Below are 20,739 nucleotides of genomic sequence, written 5' to 3'. Positions count from 1 at the left end.
CCTTTAGACTTAAATTTTCCATTTGTCCCATCCTTGGGCATCTTGTCCCACTATGAAGCCTCAGTGACCTTCTCTCCATCTCAGCCATTACCTGAGTCCCCAGATTCTTGAATTGTATCCCAGTTGAGCAGCATCTTTGCCTGGTTGACACTCAAGCTGACATTCCTTTGTCCTTGCTCCTTTACCTTCAGGGACAGTTCTGTGAGTTGTGGGAGTTATATAAGGGAGTTAGATTAATAATTGCACCTGTGCTCAGGAAGATGGCGGCAACATAGGTGAGAGCGGAGTCCACTTCCCCTCAACGCCAGTGAAATACCTAGCTGATCTGAGGAGCAGAGCGAACAGCCAACAGTATTCCAGCATATATGAAGATCAGAGACCAAAGATAGAGGACATTGAAAGATCTGACGGTAAGAAGAATGCTTAAGGACAATAAGGTCCCCGGGACCCGGGACCAGCACGGGGACAAGGGCGGCAGAAGCCCCAGGCCAGGCACAGGGGCTGCTGCAGGATTCTTGGGAGAGGGCCAGGCTGAGCTGTGAGCAGCCAGGTGCTTGTTTGGACCAGGGGGGCTTGACTAGGAAGAATTTCTCAAAAAGAAAAAGAAAATAGAGACACTCAGGGGCTAGTTAGAGAACTCTTGGCAGCAGCCACGGCCCCTGGCGCCCCTCCCCCCTCCGCCCCTGGACTGTGAACGCGGGATAAGCAGCCCTTGCGCTCACCTGAAGCCTGGTTGCACTCATGCAGATTAGCAAACTGGGGGCCTGCACCTGAAACCTCAGGTGGGTGAGCATCTGGAGCAGAGGCTAGCTGCTCCACCCCCAGGCCCAAAACGGCGGACCCGAGTGCAGCATGACTCAGTCCCAAAGCGGCCCCACCGCCCGAGAGACTCCAGCCCAAAGCGGCTGGATCAGCTGGCTGCGCTGTCCCGAGCACAAAGCCGCCTGATCGGCAGGCTGCGCAACTCAAGCCCAAAGTGGCTGGATTGGATGATCAATGGCCTGGCTGCCTGCCAGGGACCACACCTACAACGCCTACCTAACACCTGCGCACAGAGCCCTGCAGGGCCTACTGGCTCTCTAGGACAAAGGCAGAACACCCAGCAGAGGGGAGCTGCAGGGTTAGGGGAGACTGCATTCCCCAGAAAGACTCAACTCAGTAGGGGGCTGAACTACCCGATAGCAGCACTCAGAGCCCCTAGCATCTAAGACAGCAAAGAACAAGAAGGTAGAGTGTGAATTGCACCTAATTGGTGCAACTCAAGGACAGCACAACTGGTGAACTAAAGGCCTAGTGGGGAGCAGAAGGACCATGAGGAACTGGACTGCAGGCTGAACAACAGCGAAGAGTGTGGCCCAGGAAGGGAGAAAAGTGAAACCAATCCTTCCAAACACCCCCTCCCGTTCCACAGACAGGACCACCAGCAGAACTAACCTGACTGGTTTAAAGCCAGCAGAAGATTTTTTTTTCCCCTTTCCTCCTTTCCCCCTGAATTCCTTCTTCCTTTCTTTCTTTCTTTTTTTCATTCCTTCTTCCTCCCATCCTTTACCTTTTTTATGCCTTCTTCCTGCCTTCTTTTATCTATTCCTTTATTTTAATATTTGTTAAAATTCCTTCTTATCTTGCCTCCAATTTCTATTCCTTCTTCCTTCCTTCCTTTCCTTTTCTATTTCCTTTTCCCCTCCTTCCCTTCTTTTTTTTTTCTCCCTTTCTCCTTTTCCCACAGGTGAGACAACAAAACCTGGAGTGCTGAAAAGACCAGAGTTAGCCCGTGTTACAACCATAAACGTCAGCTCAAGACCAGTGAGCACAGGAGATTAAGGAGACAGCACCACTGAATCCCATTGGCATTCTACCATAGAAGTTCATACCATAAACCCAGGGAGTCAGAATAGATGAATTTAAGAAGCAGAGGCTAACAAGTAGAGTCTCACAAACAATGGGAAGACAAAGAAACAATTCCCAAATGAAAGGAAAGGAGGAAGCCTCAGAAAGAATGTTAAATGAAAAAGAGGCAAGTCAACTATCAGATACTGAGTTCAAAGCAATGGTCATCAGGAAGCTCACTGAGCTCTCTGAGCTCAAAGAGAACTACCAGAAACTACAGGGAAACTACAATGAACTCACTGCAAGCTATATCAACATGAAAAAGGAAATAGAAAATATCAACAAGAGCCAAGAGGAAATGAAGAATACAATTTCTGAATTGAAGAACACAGTAGAAGGAATTAAAAGCAGACTTGATGAAGCAGAGGATCGGATCAGCGAGCTGGAGGACACAGTAGAAAAAAACACCCAGAAAGAGCAAGAAAAGGAAAACAGGCTCAGAAAGAATGAAGAGGCAATCAGGGAAATGCAGGACAACATGAAAGGTAACAATATCCGTATAATAGGAATACCAGAAGGAGAAGAAGAAGAGCAAGGGATAGAAAACCTGTTTGAAAAAGTAATGATGGAAAATTTCCCTAATCTGAGGAGAGAAAAAGTCACCCAAATCCAGGAAACACAGAGAGTCCCAAGCAAGAGGAACCCAAAGAGACCCACTGCAAGACACATCATAATTAAAATGGCAAATTTCCAAGACAAAGAGAGGATCTTAAAAGCAGCAAGGGAGAAAAAGGAAGTAACATACAAGGGAGCCCCAATAAGGTTAGCAACTGACTTCTCAATGGAAACGCTCTAAGCCAGAAGAGAATGGCAAAAAATATTCCAAATAATGAGAACCAGAGGCCTGCAACCAAGGCTACTTTACCCAGCAAGGCTCTCAATCAAGATAGAAGGCCAAATAAAGAGTTTCCCAGACAAAAGAAGTCTAGAAGAATACACTTCCACCAAACCAGCTCTGCAAGAGATGCTAAAGGGACTGCTTTAAGGAAAGGAAGGAAAAGAGAAGGACAGAGGAACACAGGTAGGAATAAAGGCAATGAATAACTACCTATCGATAATAACCTTAAATGTAAATGGATTAAATTCTCCAATCAAAAGACATAGAATAGCTGAATGGATAAGAAAACATGACCCACACATATGCTGCCTACAAGAGGCCCATCTCAGGACAAAAGACTTACACAGACTGAAAGTGAAGGGCTGGAAACAAATTTTCCAAACAAACGGACAGGAAAAAAAAGCAGGGGTAGCAATACTGATATCAGACAAAATAGACTTCCAAAGAAGGGCCATAAAGAGAGACCCAGAAGGTCACTTCATACTACTCAAAGGAAGAATCCACCAAGAAGACATAAACATTGTAAATATACATGCACCCAACATAGGAGCACCCAAGTACATTAAGAAAGTCTTGGAGGAGTTCAAGAAAGATATTGACAGCAACACAATTATAGTAGGGGACTTTAACACCCCACTATCAAAAATGGACAGGTTTTCCAAACAAACTATCAAGAAGGATATTGTGTCACTTAACAATACCCTAGAGGAAATGGACTTAACTGATATATATAGAGCTTTTCATCCCAACGAAGCAAAATACACCTTCTTTTCAAGTGTCCATGGAACTTTTTCAAAGATAGACCACATAATAGGACACAAAGCAAGCCTAAACAAATTCAAGAATATTGAAATCATATCAAGCATTTTCTCTGACCACAAGGGACTGAAAATAGAAACCGACCCCAAAGGAAAAAACCCAAAACACTCAAAATCATGGAGACTGAATAGCATGCTATTAAACAATGAATGAGTCAAGAACGAGATTAGGGAAGAAATCAAAAACTTTCTGGAAACAAATGAAAATGAACTCACAACAACCCAAAACCTATGGGACACAGCAAAGGCAGCCCTGAGAGGGAAGTTCATAGCAATACAGGCCTACCTTAAGAAGATAGAAACAGTTCAAACAAACAACCTAACCCTACGCCTACAAGAACTGGAGGAACAACAACAAAGACAGCCCAGAGCAAGCAGAAGGAAGGAAATAACCAAGATTAGAGCAGAACTAAATGACATAGAGACCAAAAGCACAATTGTAAGGATCAATGAATCCAGGAGCTGGTTCTTTGAAAAGATAAACAAAATCGACAAGCCTTTAAGTAGGCTTACCAAGAAGAAAAGAGAGAGGATCCAAATAAACAGAATTAGAAATGAAAGTGGAGAGATTACAACTGATACCACAGAAATACAAAGGATCGTAAGAAATTACTATGAAGACCTATATGCTAAGAAATTTGAAAACCTAGATGAAATGGACACATTTCTAGAAAAATATAATCTTCCAAAACTGACTGAAGAAGAAGCAGAAAACCTGAACAGACCAATATCAGCAAAGGAAATTGAAGCAGTCATCAAGAAACTCCCATCACACAAAAGCCCTGGACCAGATGGTTTCACAGGAGAATTCTACAAAGCATTTAAGGAAGAGCTAACCCCTATCCTCCACAGACTATTCGAAAAAATCCAAACTGATGGAAGACTCCCAAACTTTTCATGAAGCCAGCCTCATCCTAATCCCAAAACCAGATAAAGACACAACGAAGAAAGAAAACTTTAGGTCAATATCTCTGATGAACATAGACGCTAAAATTCTCAACAAAATATTGGCAAACCGCATCCAGCAATACATTAAAAAGATCATCCACCATGACCAGGTGGGATTCATCCCAGGGATGCAAGGATGGTACAATATTCACAAATCAATAAACATAAAACATCACATCAACAGCAAAGACAAAAATCACATGATCATATCAATAGATGTGGAAAAAGCATTTGATAAGGTACAGCACCCATTTATGATAAAAACACTCAGCAAAGTGGGAATAGAGGGAGCATTCCTCAACATAATAAAGGCCATATATGAGAGACCTACAGCCAACATCATACTCAATGGACAAAAACTTAGAGCTTTCCCACTAAGATCAGGAACAAGACAAGAATGCCCTCTCTCACCACTCCTATTCAACATAGTATTGGAAGTCCTAGCACAGCAATCAGACAAGAAAAAGCAATAAAAGGCATCCAAATTGGAAAGGAGGAAATGAAACTGTCACTGTTTGCAGACGACATGATAGTGTACATGGAAAATCCTATAGACTCCACCAAAAAACTACTCGAACTAATAAATGAATTTGGCAAAACAGCTGGATACAAAGTCAATACTCAGAAATCAAAGGCATTCCTGTACACCAACAACGAAACTGCAGAAACAGAAATCAGGAAAAAAATCCCATTTGATATAGCAACAAGAAAAATCAAGTACCTAGGAATAAACCTAACCAAGGAGGTAAAAGACCTGTACTCGGAAAACTACACAACATTGAAGAAAGAAATTAAGGAAGACACAAACAAATGGAAGCATGTACTATGCTCATGGATTGGAAGAATTAACATCATCAAAATGGCCATACTACCCAAAGCAATTTATAGATTCAATGCAATCCCTATTAGAGTACCCATGACATATTTCACAGATATAGAACGAACATTTCAGAAATTTATATGGAACCATAAACGACCTCGAATAGCTGCAGCAATTTTGAGAAAGAAGAACAAAGCAGGAGGGATCACAATACCTGATATCAAACTGTATTACAAGGCCACTGTAATCAAAACAGCCTGGTACTGGCATAAAAACAGGCACATAGACCAATGGAACAGAACACAGAGCCCAGAAATAAACTCAAGTCTATACGGTCAATTAATATTTGACAAAGGAGGCAGATGCATAAAATAGAACAAAAACAGCCTCTTCAACAGATGGTGTTGGGAGATCTGGACAGCTACGTGCAAAAAAATGAAACTCGATCCCCAACTTACGCCATACACGAAAATAAACTCAAGATGGATAAAAGACTTAAATATAAGTTGTAACACCATAAAAGTCCTCGAGGAAAACATTGGCAGGAAAATCTCAGACATTCCACGCAGCAACATCCTCACAGACATATCCCCTAAAGCAAGGGACATAAAAGAAAGAATAAGCAAATGGGACCTCATCAAAATTAAAAGCTTCTTCAAGTCTAAAGAAAACAGCACCAAATTACAAAGAGAACCAACAGTATGGGAAAACATATTTGCCAATGATACCTCAGACAAGGGCCTGATAACCAAAATATATAAAGAACTCACACGACTGCACTCCAGGAAGACAAACAACCCAATTAAAAAATGGGCAAAGGACTTGAACAGACACTTCTCCAAGGAAGACATACAGAGGGCCCAGAGACATATGAAAAGATGCTCAGCATCACTAGCCATCAGAGAGATGCAAATTAAAACCACAATGAGGTACCATGTCACACCAGTCAGAGTGGCCAACATAAACAAGTCCACAAACAAATGTTGGAGAGGATGTGGAGAAAAGGGAACCTTAGTGCACTGTTGGTGGGAATGCAGACTGGTGAGGCCACTGTGGAAAACAGTATGGAATTTTCTCAGAAAACTAAAAATGGAACTGCCCTTTGACCCAGCAATTCCACTGCTGGGATTATACCCTAAGAACCCTGAAACACCAATCCAAAAGAACCTGTGCACCCCAATGTTCATAGCAGCACAATTTACAATAGCCAAGTACTGGAAGCAACCTAAGTGCCCATCAGCAAATGAGTGGATCCAAAAACTATGGTATATTTACACAATGGAATTCTACGCAGCAGAGAGAAAGAAGGAGCTTATATCCTTTGCAACAGCATGGATGAAACTGGAGAGCATTATGCTAAGTGAAATAAGCCAGGCGGTGAGGGACAAATACCATATGATCTCACCCTTAACTGGAACAACAGAAAAAAAACAAAAGAAAAAAGCAAACAAAATATAACCAGAGACATTTAGGTTGGGAACAGTCTAGCAGTGGCCAGGGGGGAGTGGGGTGGGGACAGTGGGAAGAGGGGATTGCAGGAACTATTATAAAGGACACATGGACAAAATCGGGGGGGATGGTGGGGGTAGGGGAGGGAGGTGGGTTCAGCTGGGGTGGGGTGGAGGGATGGGGAGAAAAGGCATACAACTGTAATTGAATACAATAAAAATTAAAAAAAAATAATTGCACCTGCAATAGCTGGTATAATACCCTATTATATTGAATAAATTGTATAATTAATCTATGTAAAATATCTATTTATTATATAACACCATATTTATATATAAATAATATACATTATTTATAATACACATTATTTATATATAATGGTATTATTTGGCACACATAATAACAATATTACACATAATGTTGGGTATACATAATAATGGCATATATATCTTATGGATTTACAAAGAATTATGAAAGAATATCATGAACAGCTAGCTATTCAACAACTTAAATAACCTAGACGAAATGTAGAAATTCTTAGATAGAACACTGAATTAAGAAATAAGAAGTTAGAACATACTTATAACAGGTAAATAGATTGAACCAGTAATCAAGAACTTCTTAAAATATAAAGCTCATAACTGATGGCTTCATTGGTGAGTTACACCAGACATTTATGAAAGAATTAATACTAATCCTTTGTAAAGTTCTCCATAAAATAAAAGAGGAAGGAATGCTAAGTAATTCTATGACTTAGAATTCTATTCTAAGTAGTCACCAGTACCCCGGGAACAAAGTCAAGTAAAGACATCACAAGAAAATAAAACTGTAGACCAATATCTCTTATACACAGAGATGCACAATTATTCAACCAAATATTGGGAATTTTTAAATCTAACGAAGTTCAAAATATGTACGTGGAAAACTACAAATATTATCGAGAAAAATTTTAAGCTGTAATAAATCAAAAGACGTTTTGTATTAATGGATCGGAGATGCTAATAGTCGTCCAAGTGATGTATAGACTAAATTTAATCCATATCAGTATTGTAACATCATTTTATTTATTTATTTTTACAGAAAGGAAAAAGATCATCTTAAAATTCATAGGGCATTGCAAGAGTCCCAAATACTCAAAACTATCTTAAAAATAAAAAAAAAACAAATGTGGAGGACTCACACTTCCTGATTTCAAACGTACTGCCAACATAAAGTAATCAGAGCAGTATGGTACTGAGTTCCAGTCAAGATGGCAAAGTACGTAAACACTCTACTCACCATAACCCCATCAAAATTACTTCTAAATTATAGAACAATCAACTTGGAACCCTCAGAAGACTAGCTGAAGATAGGTCCTAGAACTAAGGAAATAAAGAAAAAGCCACATCGAGACTGGTGGGGGGCGGAGACGAGCTGGCTACACACTCAGTACAGCAGCTGAGAACTCGGATAGACGTCTCAGCTGCAGAGGTTCCCCCTTAAAAGGGAGGAGTCCAAGCCCCACACTGGGCTCCCAAGTCAGAAGTACCAGTGCTGGGTAGAAAAGCCCCCATATCTGTCTGTGAGAATCAGCGGAAATTCTGTCCACCTGGGTGAGATGAACGGCTGTTGGAAAGCCAGGTGTCCTCTTAAAGGGTCTGTACACAGACTCACATACTCCAGGCACTTACCCTGGGCTCTGGCAGAGGGAGAGAGGCTCAGGGGAGCCAGAGACATACAGGGAGAAACTGAGTTGTATGGCTTCAGGGCCAGGGCTGGAAGGACAGCTTCCATTGTTTCTGTGTTGAGTCTTCCTCCCACACAGCTGGCAGGAAAGCACCACCTTTTCTGTGTTGAGCCCTTCCTCCACGTGACCAAATCTGAATCTGCACTGGCCTGGTGAACAACACTCACCCCACCTTGAGGATTCCCTGAGACCATGCCCCACCCAACTCACGCCCCGCCAAAGGGTCTTTCAGCAGCAAGAAGCCAGCATGTACCCATACACTGCTGGAGGCTGCTCAGAGGCAGGCAGGCAGCCTTAGCCCATGCCGTAGTCTTTCTTAAAAACTCTCAACGGTCCACAGGCCCCAGGCAGGCAGTGGCTGGTCTCATTGCACCCTGGGCCTTTTGCTGAATAGCCCCAGGCTCAGCACTGATGCCAAATCTGAATCTGCATTAACCTAATGAACACCACTCGCCCAATTCTGGTGACTCCCTGAGACCCCACCTCACCCAACTCCCATGCAGCCAAAGGCTCATTCAGCAGCTGAGCCTAACAGGCAGCTGGAAAGTAGCAGCAATCCTTGGTGGCAGCTGGCCTCAGTTCAAAGGCCTCCCCCACAGGACTCCAGGCTCAGCACAAACAGCTACCAGTCATAGATAGATTTGTAGCTCCCACAGGATGGCCCAGTGATGATTACTGGCCCCAGAACCAACATACCTAGTGGCTGATTTCAGACTGCAACAGAGCAGTACCTGATTAGCTCCACAAGTGGCACAACCAAAGGGTGGTTTCCATAGACACCAGAGCCCCACTGGTGCAAATTCCTCACCAAGGAATCAGCCCCTACACAACAGTTCATACACTGTGATCATGGCCAGTCCTCACAGCCAGTCAGCCTGAGGGTCAACCCCACCCAATGATGTGCCAACAGCAATCAAAAGTCAACTACAATAGGAAGCCACACTCAACTCACACAAGGGACACTCCTGGAGCACCCGCCTCAAGAAATCAGGGAGCCTGCACCATTGGGATTCACAGGTCACCTGCTACAGAAGGCCACTGTGACAAGTCTGGGAGACATAGCAGATGTACGTAATACATAGAAGCAAACACAGAGAAATAGCCAAAATGAGGAGACAAAGAAACAGGTCACAAATGAAAGAAGAGAAAACTCCAGAAAAGAACTAAACAAAATGGAGGCACAACTCAAAATGGATCAAAAGCCTAAATATAAGATGTGAAACAACAAATGACATAGAAGAAAACATAAGTACTAAACTTATGGACCTTGGTCTTAGAAAAGATTTTATGAAGTTGACCCCAAAGCAAGAAAAGTAAAAGCAAAAATACATGAATGCAACTATATTAAACAAAACGCTTCTGCAAAGCAAATGAAACCATCAACAAAAAAAGGCAACCAATCCAATGGGAGAAGATATTTGCAACTAATGGCTCTCAAAAGAAGTTAATATTCAAAATATATAAAGGACTCATACAACTCAATGCCAAACAAATGAAAAATCCAATTAAAGAATGGGCAGAGGACTGGAACAGATACTTCTCCCAAGAAGACATACAAGTGACCACAGATATAAGATGCTTAAGTTTACTAGCTATTAGGGAAATGCAAATCAAAACTACAATGAGATACCACCTCACACCTGTTAGAATGGCCATTATCAACAAGACAAGTAATAACAAGTGTCAGAGAGGTTGTGGAGAGAAAGAAACCCTCATATGTAGTTGGTGGGAATGTAAACTTGTACAGCCACTATGGGAAACAATATGGAGTTTCCTAAAAAATATTGAGAATAGTTACCATACGATTCAGCAACCCCTCTTCTAAGTATCTACCTGAAACATTTGAAAACGTTTATTTGCAAAGATATACACAACCCTATGTGCACTGCAGCATTATTCACAGTGGCCAAGACATGGAAACAGACAAAGCATCCTTTGATATAAGACTGGATAAAGATGTAGTAGATATACACAATGGAATACTTCTCAGCCATAAGAAAATACCATTTGCAACAACATGGATGGACTTTGGGAAAATCATGCTAAGCAAAATAAATTGGACAGAAAAAGTTAAGAATCATGTGATTTCACTCATGTGGGATGTAAAAGTGAAAGCAATATATGAACAAATAAACAAAAACTCACAGACATAGACAACAGTATGATGGTTACCAGGGAGAAGTCAGGAAAGGAACTTAGTAAAGGGTAAATGGGGTCAGTTATGTGGTGACAGAAGATGATTTGATTTTGGGTGGTGGGCACACAATGCAATATACAGATCATGTAACATAGAAATGTACACTTGAAACCTATATAATCTTATTAAACAATGTCACCCAGATAAATTTAGTATTAAAAAATACCAAAAATACCAATTTTGGCATTTTTCACAGAACTAGAAAAAAACATTTTAAAACTTATATTGAATCACAAAAGGCCCCAAATAGTCACAGTAATCTTAAAAAAGAAGAACAAAGTTGGTGGTATTATGCTACCTTATATTAAACTCTTCTACAAGTTTACAGTAATCAAAATGACATTGTACTGGCATAAAAACAGACACATAGATCAATGGAATGGGATAGAGAGTTCAGAAATAAAACCACAACTATGTGGTCAATCAATCTATGACAAAGGAGGCAAGAATATACAGTGGGTAAAGACAATTTCTACAATAAATGGTGTTGAAAAAACTGGTCAGACACATGCAAAAAATTGAAAGTAGACCACCTTCTTACACTATATCTGAAAATAAACTCAAAATGGATTAAAGGTTTACGTGTCAAACCCAAAGCCTTAAAACTCCTGAAAGAAAATGTAGGCAGTAAACTCTCTGACATTACTCACAGTAGTATTTTGTGATATATCTCCTCAGGCCAATGAAGCAAAAGAAAAAATAAACAAATGGGGCTACATCAAACTAAAAAGTTTTTTGCACAGCAAAGTAAACCATCAACAAAACAAAAAGACAAATTACTGACTGGGAAAAGATATTTGCTACTGATACATTTGGTAAGGGGTTACTATCCAAAATTTATGAAGAACTCATACAACTCAACACCAAAACAAAACAAATAATCCAATTCAGAAATGGTCAGAGAATGTGACAAACATTTCTCCAATGAGGACAAACAGATGATAAACTGACATATGAAAAGGTGCTCAACATCACTAATCATCAGAGAAATGCAAATTAAAACCACAATGAGATATTACCTCACACCTGTCAGAATGGTTATCATCAATAAGTCAACAATCCATAAGTTTTGGTGAGGATGTGGAAAAAAGGGAACCCTTGTGCATTGTTGGTGGTATAATTGGTGTAGCCACTATAACAGTAGAAGTTTCTAAAAAAAAATTCAATACAACTGCCTTATAACTCAGCAATTCTACTTCTGGGTATTTATTCAAAGAAATCCAAAGTAGTAATTTGAAAGGATAGATGGACCACTGTGTTCATTGCAATATTACTGTGAGTAACATATGTAAGTAACCTAAGTGCCCATCAGTACATGAATAGATAAAGACAAGGTTGTACATATACACAATGGAATCTTTTTTAGCCAAAAAATAAAATCTTGCCATTTGTGACAACATGGATGGACCTAGAGGGTATTACGCTAAATCAAATAAGTCAGGCAGAGCAAGACAAATACTATATGACTTTACTTTAATGTGGAATCTCAAGATCAAAATAAACAAAACAGAACATGACTCATGGATACAGAGAACAAACTGATGGTTGCTGTATGGGGAGAGGTTTAATTAAGGGACTGAATGAAAAAGCGAAAGGGTGATTGGGAAGTACAAATTAGTAGTTACAAAATAGTCACAGGAATGTAAAGTACAGCACAGGGAATATAGTCAATAATATTTTAATAATTATGTATGGTGCCAGGTGGGTACTGGACTTATCAGGGGATCACTTCATAAATTATATAAATGTCTAACCACTATGCTGTATACATGAAATTAATAAAAAATAATGTTGAATGTCAACTGTAATTAAAAAAATAACAAATAAATGTTATATATACACTTAAAAAAAATAAACCAGTATGGTACTAGCATATGGATAGACATCAAAATGGAATTGAGAATCTAGAAGCAAACTCACTTGTCTATGGTCAATAAATGTTCAACAAGAGGTGCCAAAATCCTTCACTGTAGAAAGAGTAGTTTCTTCTACAGGTGGTGTTTGGCCACCTGGTTATCCATAGACACAAAAAGAAGTTGGTACTTTACCTCATTCACTAAACAAAAATTAACTTAAAATGAGTCAAAGATTTATATTTAGTACCTAAAACTAGAACAACTAGGAAAAAAAATACGGGCAAATCTTCGTGATGTTGACGTTGGAAATGGATTCTTAGATATGATACCTCATCACACGCAAGAAAAGAAAAAAATGGATAAAGTGGACTTTATCATACCCAAAGCATCTGTTCTTTAGGTGAAGACTGTGTAGAATGTGAGAAGACCACCTATAGACTGGGACAACAGCTGCAAATCATGTATCTTATAGGGTATCCTCTTAGAATATATCACAAATGCTTACAGCTCAACAACCAAAATTTAAAAATAGGCAAAGGACTTGAACAGACATTTATCCAAAACACATACACAGATGTTCAAAAATAACAGGTAAAAATGTTAAACAGCATTAGTCATTAGGGAAATGCAAAACAAAACATAATGAGGTCACCTGACATATACTAGAAAAGCTATATAAAAAAAAATGGAAGTAACAAGTGTTTCTGAGGATGTGGAACTCTAGTAAATTACTGGTGGGAATGTAAATGGAAGAGGCATTTTGGAAAAACAGTTTTGTGGTTCCTCGAAAACGTTGAATGCAGAATTACCACATCACTCAGAAATTTCATCCTAAGTTATGTACCCTAAAGAGCTGAAAAAGTTATTCAGACAAAACTTGTACACCAATATTCATATTAGCATTATTCACAATAGTCAAAAGGAGGCAACAACCTACATGTCTATTAATGGATGAATGGATAAGCAAAAGGTGATATATCCATATGCAATGGAATATTAATTCAACCATAAAAAGGAAAGAAATATGATACTGTGAACCCTGAGGAACAAAAGACACCTACTAAGAAGGGCTCCTGGTAGCTAACTGGGCTCAAATTAAAGAAAAGCAGAGGCCTAGCAGCCATTCCTACACAGGAGCCTCTCAGGCAAACTGCACATCACAGACCGGACTCTGTGCTAAAGTGCCTGTCTCTGCCCTAAAATGCCTGCCAGCTGAGCCAGCCCTTATAAAGGATTCCTGGAATCCTATTTCAACCAATAGGATTGAGGCTTCCCCATCCAGTCAAGGCTGCCCAGTGGCAACCAATCAGACTGTCTCGATTCTGACCAATTAGGACAGTACCCTTTGGATCAATCAAACTGTATGGATTTGGCATCCTTATTTGCATGAGAATGGAACAATCAGAAACTGGGGGTGAGGACTTTTGTACATATAAGCCTTCTTATTTCCTGGGCTGTGTGTCCCTGGCTGAGCTGAAAACTGAAGGTGTCTCACTGAGGCAGAATAAAGCAGGCCTGCACATTGTGGAGCAGAGCAGAGCAGAGCAGACCACTGAGGAGCAGAAGGGATGTTTAGCTGGAGAGGGGCCTGGCCCCAGGGCTGTCCTGCAGCAGTGCTGTTTTCACAGCCTTGCTGTATCACAACTGAACTATTTTGCACTGAATAGTTTTCTTCTTTACCACACCCCAAATTGGGGATTCCTGTTGGTGTTTGAATTGGCTCCAAGTATCATCTGTTGACAATACATGCTACAACATAGATGAAACTTGAAAACATTGTTAGGCAAAAGAAGCTAAATTATAAAGTAATGTATTTAATGATTCGATTTATATGAAGTGTCCCGAATAGGCAAGTCTATAGAGACATAAAACAGATAAGTGGTTGCCAGGGGCTGTAGGAGGAAGAAATGAGGAGCAACTGTTTAGTGGGTACTGTGTTTAGTTTTGGAATGATGAAAATATGTTAGATGAAGAGATGATGATTACAGCTCCAAATGTACTAAATGCCACTGAATTGTATAATTGGTTTAAAATGGTGACCTTTATGTGATGTGAATTTTACATCAATAAGACAAATCATTTTAAATATGAAGTACTATTAAATATATATTCTTTAAAATGAAATAAATTATTCTCTTTTGAAGCCTTTTGTATTTTAAATTCTTCATTATCTTTATTTCATCTGTTCATAATTAATTTTATAATGAAAATATATATTATTTATAGTTGTATTCATTTCTCTTTTATTGAGGTATAATTGACATTACTTTCAGGTGTTCAAGTGGTTCAACACATATATATTGCAAAATGATCACCACAATAAGTCTAATTAACATTGGTCATTATACATAGTTACTAAATTTTTAAGATTTGTTATAGGGACTTTTTTAAAAAATATATTTATTGATTATGCTATTACAGTTGTCCATTTCGCCCCCACCCCACTCCATCCTGCCCACCCCCCTCCCTCCCACATTCCCCCCCTATAGTTCATGTCCATGGGTCATACTTATAAGTTCTTTGGCTTCTACATTTCCTACACTATTTTTACCCTCCCCCTGTCTATTTTCCACCTATCATCTATACTACTTATTCTCTGTACCTTTACCCCCCTCTCCCCCTCCCACTCCCTTATTGACAACCCTCATGTTCTAGTTGTTTGCCTAGTTTGCTCTCATTTTTGTTTTATGTGTGGCCGTTAATAACTGTGAGTTTGCTGTCATTTTTACTGTTCCTATTTTTGATCTTCTTTTTCTTAGGTAACTCCCTTTAACATTTCATATAATAAGGGCTTGGCGATGATGAACTTCTTTAACTTGACCTTATCTGAGAAGCACTTTATCTTCCCTTCCATTCTAAATGATAGCTTTGCTGGATACAGTAATCTTGGATGTAGGTCCTTGCATTTAATCTTGGGTAATGTAATTATGATGTGCCTTGGTGTGTTCCTCCTTGGGTCCAGCTTCTTTGGGACTCTCTGAGCTTCCTGGACTTCCCGGAAGTCTATTTCCTTTGCCAGATTAGGGAAGTTCTCCTTCATTATTTGTTCAAATAAGTTTTCAATTTTTTGTTCTTCCTCTTCTCCTTCTGGCACCCCTATAATTCGGATGTGGGAACGTTTCAAGGCGTCCGGGAGGTTCCTAAGCCTCTCCTCATTTTTCCAAGTTCTTGTTTCTTCATTCTCTTCTGTTTGGATGTTTGTTTCTTCCTTCTGGTCCACACCATTGATTTGAGTCCCAGTTTCCTTCTCATCACTATTGGTTCCCTGTACATTTTCCTTTGTTTCTCTTAGCATAGGCTTCATTTTTTCATCTGTTTTTCGAATAGATTCAACCAAGTCTGTGAGCATATTGATAACCAGTGCTTTGAACTGTGCATCCGATAGGTTGGCTATCGCTTCGTCGCTTAGTTGTATTTTTTCTGGAGCTTTGAAGTGTTCTGTCATTTGGGCCATTTTTTTTTGTTTGTCTTGGTGCCTCTGTTACTTTAAGGGGTGGAGCCTTAGGTGTTCACTGGGGCGGGGTTGCGCTGGTCGCTATGCTGTGATGCTGTACGTGGGGGAGGGGCCAAGTGGGAGCAATGGCGCCTGCCTCACTCTCCTCCGGATTTCAATCTTTCACTCCGATACCCACAATCAAACTGGGCCACTCTGGTGCTGGTTCCCGAGTAAGTGGGCCTGTGCACACTCTAGGCCCCTGTGGGTCTCTCCAACGACCTCTCCTGTGAGGCTGGGAGTCTCTCCTGCTGCTGCTCCAACCCCCACGGGCGTTTTCAATCAGAGGTTTGAGGCTTTATTTCCCCCTATCTGGAGCCCTGGGTTGTGCGGTCGGCTTCGCTGCCCGCCGTTCGTCAGGTTTATCTGTGGGCGAATGTGGTGCCGCGGGGTGCTACCCACTGCTCTGCCTGCCCCGTTCTCCGCCACTCTGAGACCGGCCCTCTGGGTTTATCTGTGCAAATGTGGGGCTGCAGGGTCTGCTAGTGCTCGGACTGCCTGTGCCATTTGTCCCACATTCCGCCACAGCCACGCGAGTCCTCTCCACCCCGGTGCCCGTCTCCACCCCTCCTACCAGTCTGGATGAATGTTTATTTTCTATTTCCTTGGTGTTGGTCCCCTTGCTGTTCGATTCTCTGTCAGTTCTGGTTGTGCGAGGAGGCGCAGTGTGTCTACCTACGCCGCCATCTTGGTTCCCTGTTATAGGGACTTTTAAGATTTACTCACGTAGATACTTTCATATACGTAATACATAGTTATTAACTATAGTTGTCATGCTGTGCATTACATATCCCCAAGACTTATTTATTCTGTGACTAGAAGTTTGTAGCTTTTGACTCCTTTCATCCATTTCAACCACCCCTCACCCCCTGCCTCTGGCAACCACCAATCTGGTCTCTGTATTTATGAGTTTGTTTTTTAGATTCCACATACAAGTGATATCATTAAGTATTTGTTTCTGTCTGACTTATTTCACCTTGCATAATTTATTCATTTATTTTTAAGCTTTTATTTTAATTTGTTTATGAGAATAATCCTGGGATTCAAGTGTGGTCACTCAGCTGCAGTGAGGTTGGGGGAGGAATGAGGTAGAGAATGGACAGAGCAGAGCCAGGGGCAGACCCCAGTACTTACCTGTGCCTCCAGCTGCATTAAAGGTCAGTGACTCATTTGGTGGGGCCTTGCTCAGCTCTCTCAAGACATGCTCCATGTTAAGGAGTAGGTTAGTGGCCACAGAGTGCTGCTCTGAGTGGGGACAGGTCTTCAAGTCTTCAGGGTTCTCCAGTAGGCCGTCAACCACCTGTATGATGTTCTTGGGTGGGAGGGAGTTGGGGACACAGGACCAGTGGATATTGCACCAGAGGAGCTATGGGAAGACTCTACCCACTCAGCCACAGAGAACAGATTATTTGGAGTTAAAAATGGTACTGGATGGGATTCCCTGGGTCTTTGCCCCTGTAATCCAGCCACTCAGAGGTCATCCCTGTTCATGAATTCCAATATTGATGTAAAATCAAAGGGCAGGAACAGCGAGAGGAAAGATGCTAATCTGTGCACATGGTGTCTAAAAGTGAGTACAAATTCTGCATGTCTGCTCTTCCCACCCACCCAGGAGAGGTGGGGACTCAGAGCAGGCACTATTGTGTTGGGGTCTGTCTCTTCCCAGACCAAGGTTTCCCCAGTCCTCTATGAGATGCCTCTACCTGCCTCCCTTGAGCTGTGTCCTTACCTGGATGGTGTCTGTAGCTGAGGATGATGTGAAGTTTCTGCCCAAATCATTAATTTCTATTACGAATCGGGAATACCGCTGGGGCAAAGGGAGATGAGATGGTCAGAGAGACTCCCAGGTGAATGGGGGAACTTGGGGAAATTAGGCTGGCAATATGGAGGTATTTCCTGCCTCTTGGTTTCTGCTGGAGCCACTCACCTTGCTGTTGATTCTAGGGGGTGCAGTCCAGATGGGGAAGGATGTCCCTGGTGCAGAAAGAACAACAGTTCATTTGGTGTGTGTGTGTGTGTGTGTGTGTGTGTGTGTGTGTGTGTTGGAGGTGGAGTCTGTTGACAGGTCTGAGGTCAGGTCTGGCCAGGTACCTTCCCAGATTGTCATTTGATAATTCACAGACCCTGGCTTGGGAGCATGTAGAAGAACCCATTGTCCTACACTTTCCTCCCCACCAGTTAGTGGGCCCCTTTTCCTATTCACATGGAGGCCTTATAGCATAGTAATGTGGTGGCCTAGATGCTCTGTTGTCTGGATGTGGATGGAATCAGCCTAATTCCTGCCTGTCTACTGCCCCCAGTACCCTCAGTTCCCCTGGGAAGCTCCCAGCTGGGGTGGGGGACAGAGACAGAGTGGGTCTTCTTGGGGACTGACTAGAAAGGAAATGCTGCATTTCACCAGCAGGACCCATCTTGGGTTTCCATAATGGCCTTTGTCCTAATTCCCAAAGAGTGGCTGCTCACTGGCTGAGTTCTCCTTGAATTCCCATTGACACTGTCAGGACAGTGGTTCCCCCTCAATGACAACCCTGAGAAATCTTGAGAGAGATGGCCCAAGAACTATCCCTGAGGCAGGCCCTCCACAGATGAGGCTATAGTACAGGGGCAGGGAGAATGAAGAAGTTGCTGGACAACACAGGGCCACTCAGACAGTGGCACCAAGTCTGGTCATGGGGGGCTGATGTCCAGCCAGGCATCCCTGGTGCCTTTTTCTCATTCCTAAGAAGACATCCCCTAGACTGGCAGGGAGTGGCCAGAATCCATGTCTGAGGAAGACCCACGGAGGCGAGGGCTGGCTGGCTGGAGAGGGGAGTGGGTATGATGGGTGAGGGGTGGCAGATGTTTCTGTGCTCTGGCCTTTTGGTCTCCCACCAGGGACACAGACCTGTGTACCCCTGTGAGCGAGGCAGCTGTCCCCAATGGTGCCCTCTGTTGTAGCCTGGTTCAGATGGGAACCTCTTCCATTTATGTGACTCTTCAAATTTGCGTCTGTGTGGTGGGGTCCGTGTTGTCCTGCTCAGACCTGACCCAACATTCTTCTGGGTCCTCATCATCTGCGTTGTCCTCATGTGGTGAGCTGAAATTATTGGGGGTTGGTTCAAGGGCATCCCTTAGAAATAGATGGAGTCTGAGCAGCTGAGAAGTGGGGACAGGGTGTGGGGGTTGTTGGTCAGGAACAGAGCTGGCCAGGGAAGATGGGCCTGCCCTAGAACCCCCACTCTTGTGTTTCTGGACAAACTTACTGGGTCTATCAGAGGCCAGGAGGTCTGAGAGTCTGTACAGTGTGGCCGAGCTCACGTGTGCTGCAGTAGGGGAAGGTCCCGGTCTGGCAGTCACTGGTACCAGTGGAGAGGATGGATATTGTGCTGGAACACAACGTACTATGAGCTCCTGAGGAGTTTTGAATGTCATCCCCTCTCTTTTGTTTTATGGAAATAAGATGCCAGAAAGGCAGAAGGGATACTTTGAACTTCCAGAAATGACTTTCTGTGGAGGGTTTTGGGCCTTGGATTTTGGAGAGGGCAGGCGACTAAGTAGGACCACTCTCTTATGTTGTGGAAAGGGGGGCAAATGACCTAAAACTTCACAGACAAGCAGGTGGAAAACACGGGGAGTTTCTTACCTTGACATGTGTTCTCATTTTCATTCCAGAACACTGTTGCCCCAGAATGAAGCCTATATCCTGAGTTGCACCTGCAGTAATAGCTCCCCTCTGTGTTCTGGCAGTTGGCGAATTTTCCACAGGACACCATTGAGGGTGGTTCGCATTCATTGATGTCTGGAACACAAGAAAACAAAGGATCACCTCCCAAATTATGAAGTATCTTAATACCACTCCCCCTCTTGTTTTATAAAAATAAGATTCCAGGTTGGCAGGAGGGAGATTCTGAACATCTGGAAGTGACACCCTGTGGAGGGTTCTGAGCCTTTAGTTCAGAGAGGGCAGATAACCAGGTAGGTGCCCTGGATGGTGCTCTAATACCTGAAGAAAGTGGGACTGTTGACTCCAAACTGCAGGGACAAAGAGATGGAGGATGCAGGGTCATTCTTACCTTGACATGTATTCTGACTCTCATTACTGAATTTTGTTGCCCCAGAAAGAAGCTTGTATCCTGGGTCACACATGCAATAGTAGCTCCCCTCCGTGTTCTGGCAGTCTGCTAGTTTTCCACAGGACACTGTTGAGGGTGGTCCACATTCATTGATGTCTGAAAAAAACAGGACAAGGGTCACTTCCCCATGCTGTGAGTTCCCATAGGACAGAGGCCCTGGCCCCCAGCCAGACACTGTCATGGGTAGGACAGAACATGGGTCCAGGGTGGCACTCCCGGGGCTGGGCTGGGCTGGGTAGAGCCAGCTGCTGCAGAGCTGGCTGACCTCTCTGCTCATCTCTGCTGTCTGGCTGCCCTGAAGGCATCTAGACTCAGGCACTCTGTTGTGTCATGATGGGGTAGGAAGGAGGGCTGCATCCCCCCTTCTAGGTTTTGAGGGGTAGATGGAGGCACTGATTCAGGCTACAAACCCTCTACTGTCACGGTGTTTGTACCACTGGGGACCTGGGAGTGGCCTCCAGTCAGGGTGAGTGTGGCAGTGAAGGCCACCCTCAGGGCTGAGGTTGTGGAGGGAGTCATGGCTGGGGGCTGTCCAGAGTGACATCATCATTCACACCTGAAGATAGAGCCAGGTGTCTGGCCCCTGCCCATTGAG

At 42.5% G+C, this 20,739-nt stretch overlaps 1 protein-coding gene across 6 annotated transcripts in view; it reads right to left on the bottom strand.

The window, feature by feature from the left end:
• The window catches only part of LOC112301435 (adhesion G protein-coupled receptor E2-like), a 50,349-nt gene that overhangs the window by 13,264 nt on the left and 16,346 nt on the right, over positions 1-20,739 (bottom strand). For 2 of the 6 annotated variants that reach the window (XM_071219207.1, XM_045192597.2), the window contains 8 exons: positions 20,085-20,240; positions 19,655-19,810; positions 19,275-19,397; positions 18,917-19,108; positions 17,960-18,006; positions 17,762-17,839; positions 17,167-17,344; positions 92-199 (listed from right to left, as the gene is read on the bottom strand). In XM_071219207.1, the coding sequence (XP_071075308.1) occupies positions 92-199; positions 17,167-17,344; positions 17,762-17,839; positions 17,960-18,006; positions 18,917-19,108; positions 19,275-19,397; positions 19,655-19,810; positions 20,085-20,240 (1,038 nt within the window). The remainder of the gene's footprint in view (positions 1-91; positions 200-17,166; positions 17,345-17,761; positions 17,840-17,959; positions 18,007-18,916; positions 19,109-19,274; positions 19,398-19,654; positions 19,811-20,084; positions 20,241-20,739) is intronic. The other 4 variants (XM_045192594.2, XM_045192595.2, XM_045192596.2 and 1 more) reach the window with 4 other exon arrangements.

Source organism: Desmodus rotundus, chromosome 9, assembly GCF_022682495.2.
Source record: "Desmodus rotundus isolate HL8 chromosome 9, HLdesRot8A.1, whole genome shotgun sequence".
In the NCBI taxonomy this organism is placed as follows: Eukaryota; Metazoa; Chordata; class Mammalia; order Chiroptera; family Phyllostomidae; genus Desmodus; species Desmodus rotundus.
Note: the sequence above shows the minus strand (reverse complement) of the source record. Positions and strands in the feature narration are given on the sequence as shown.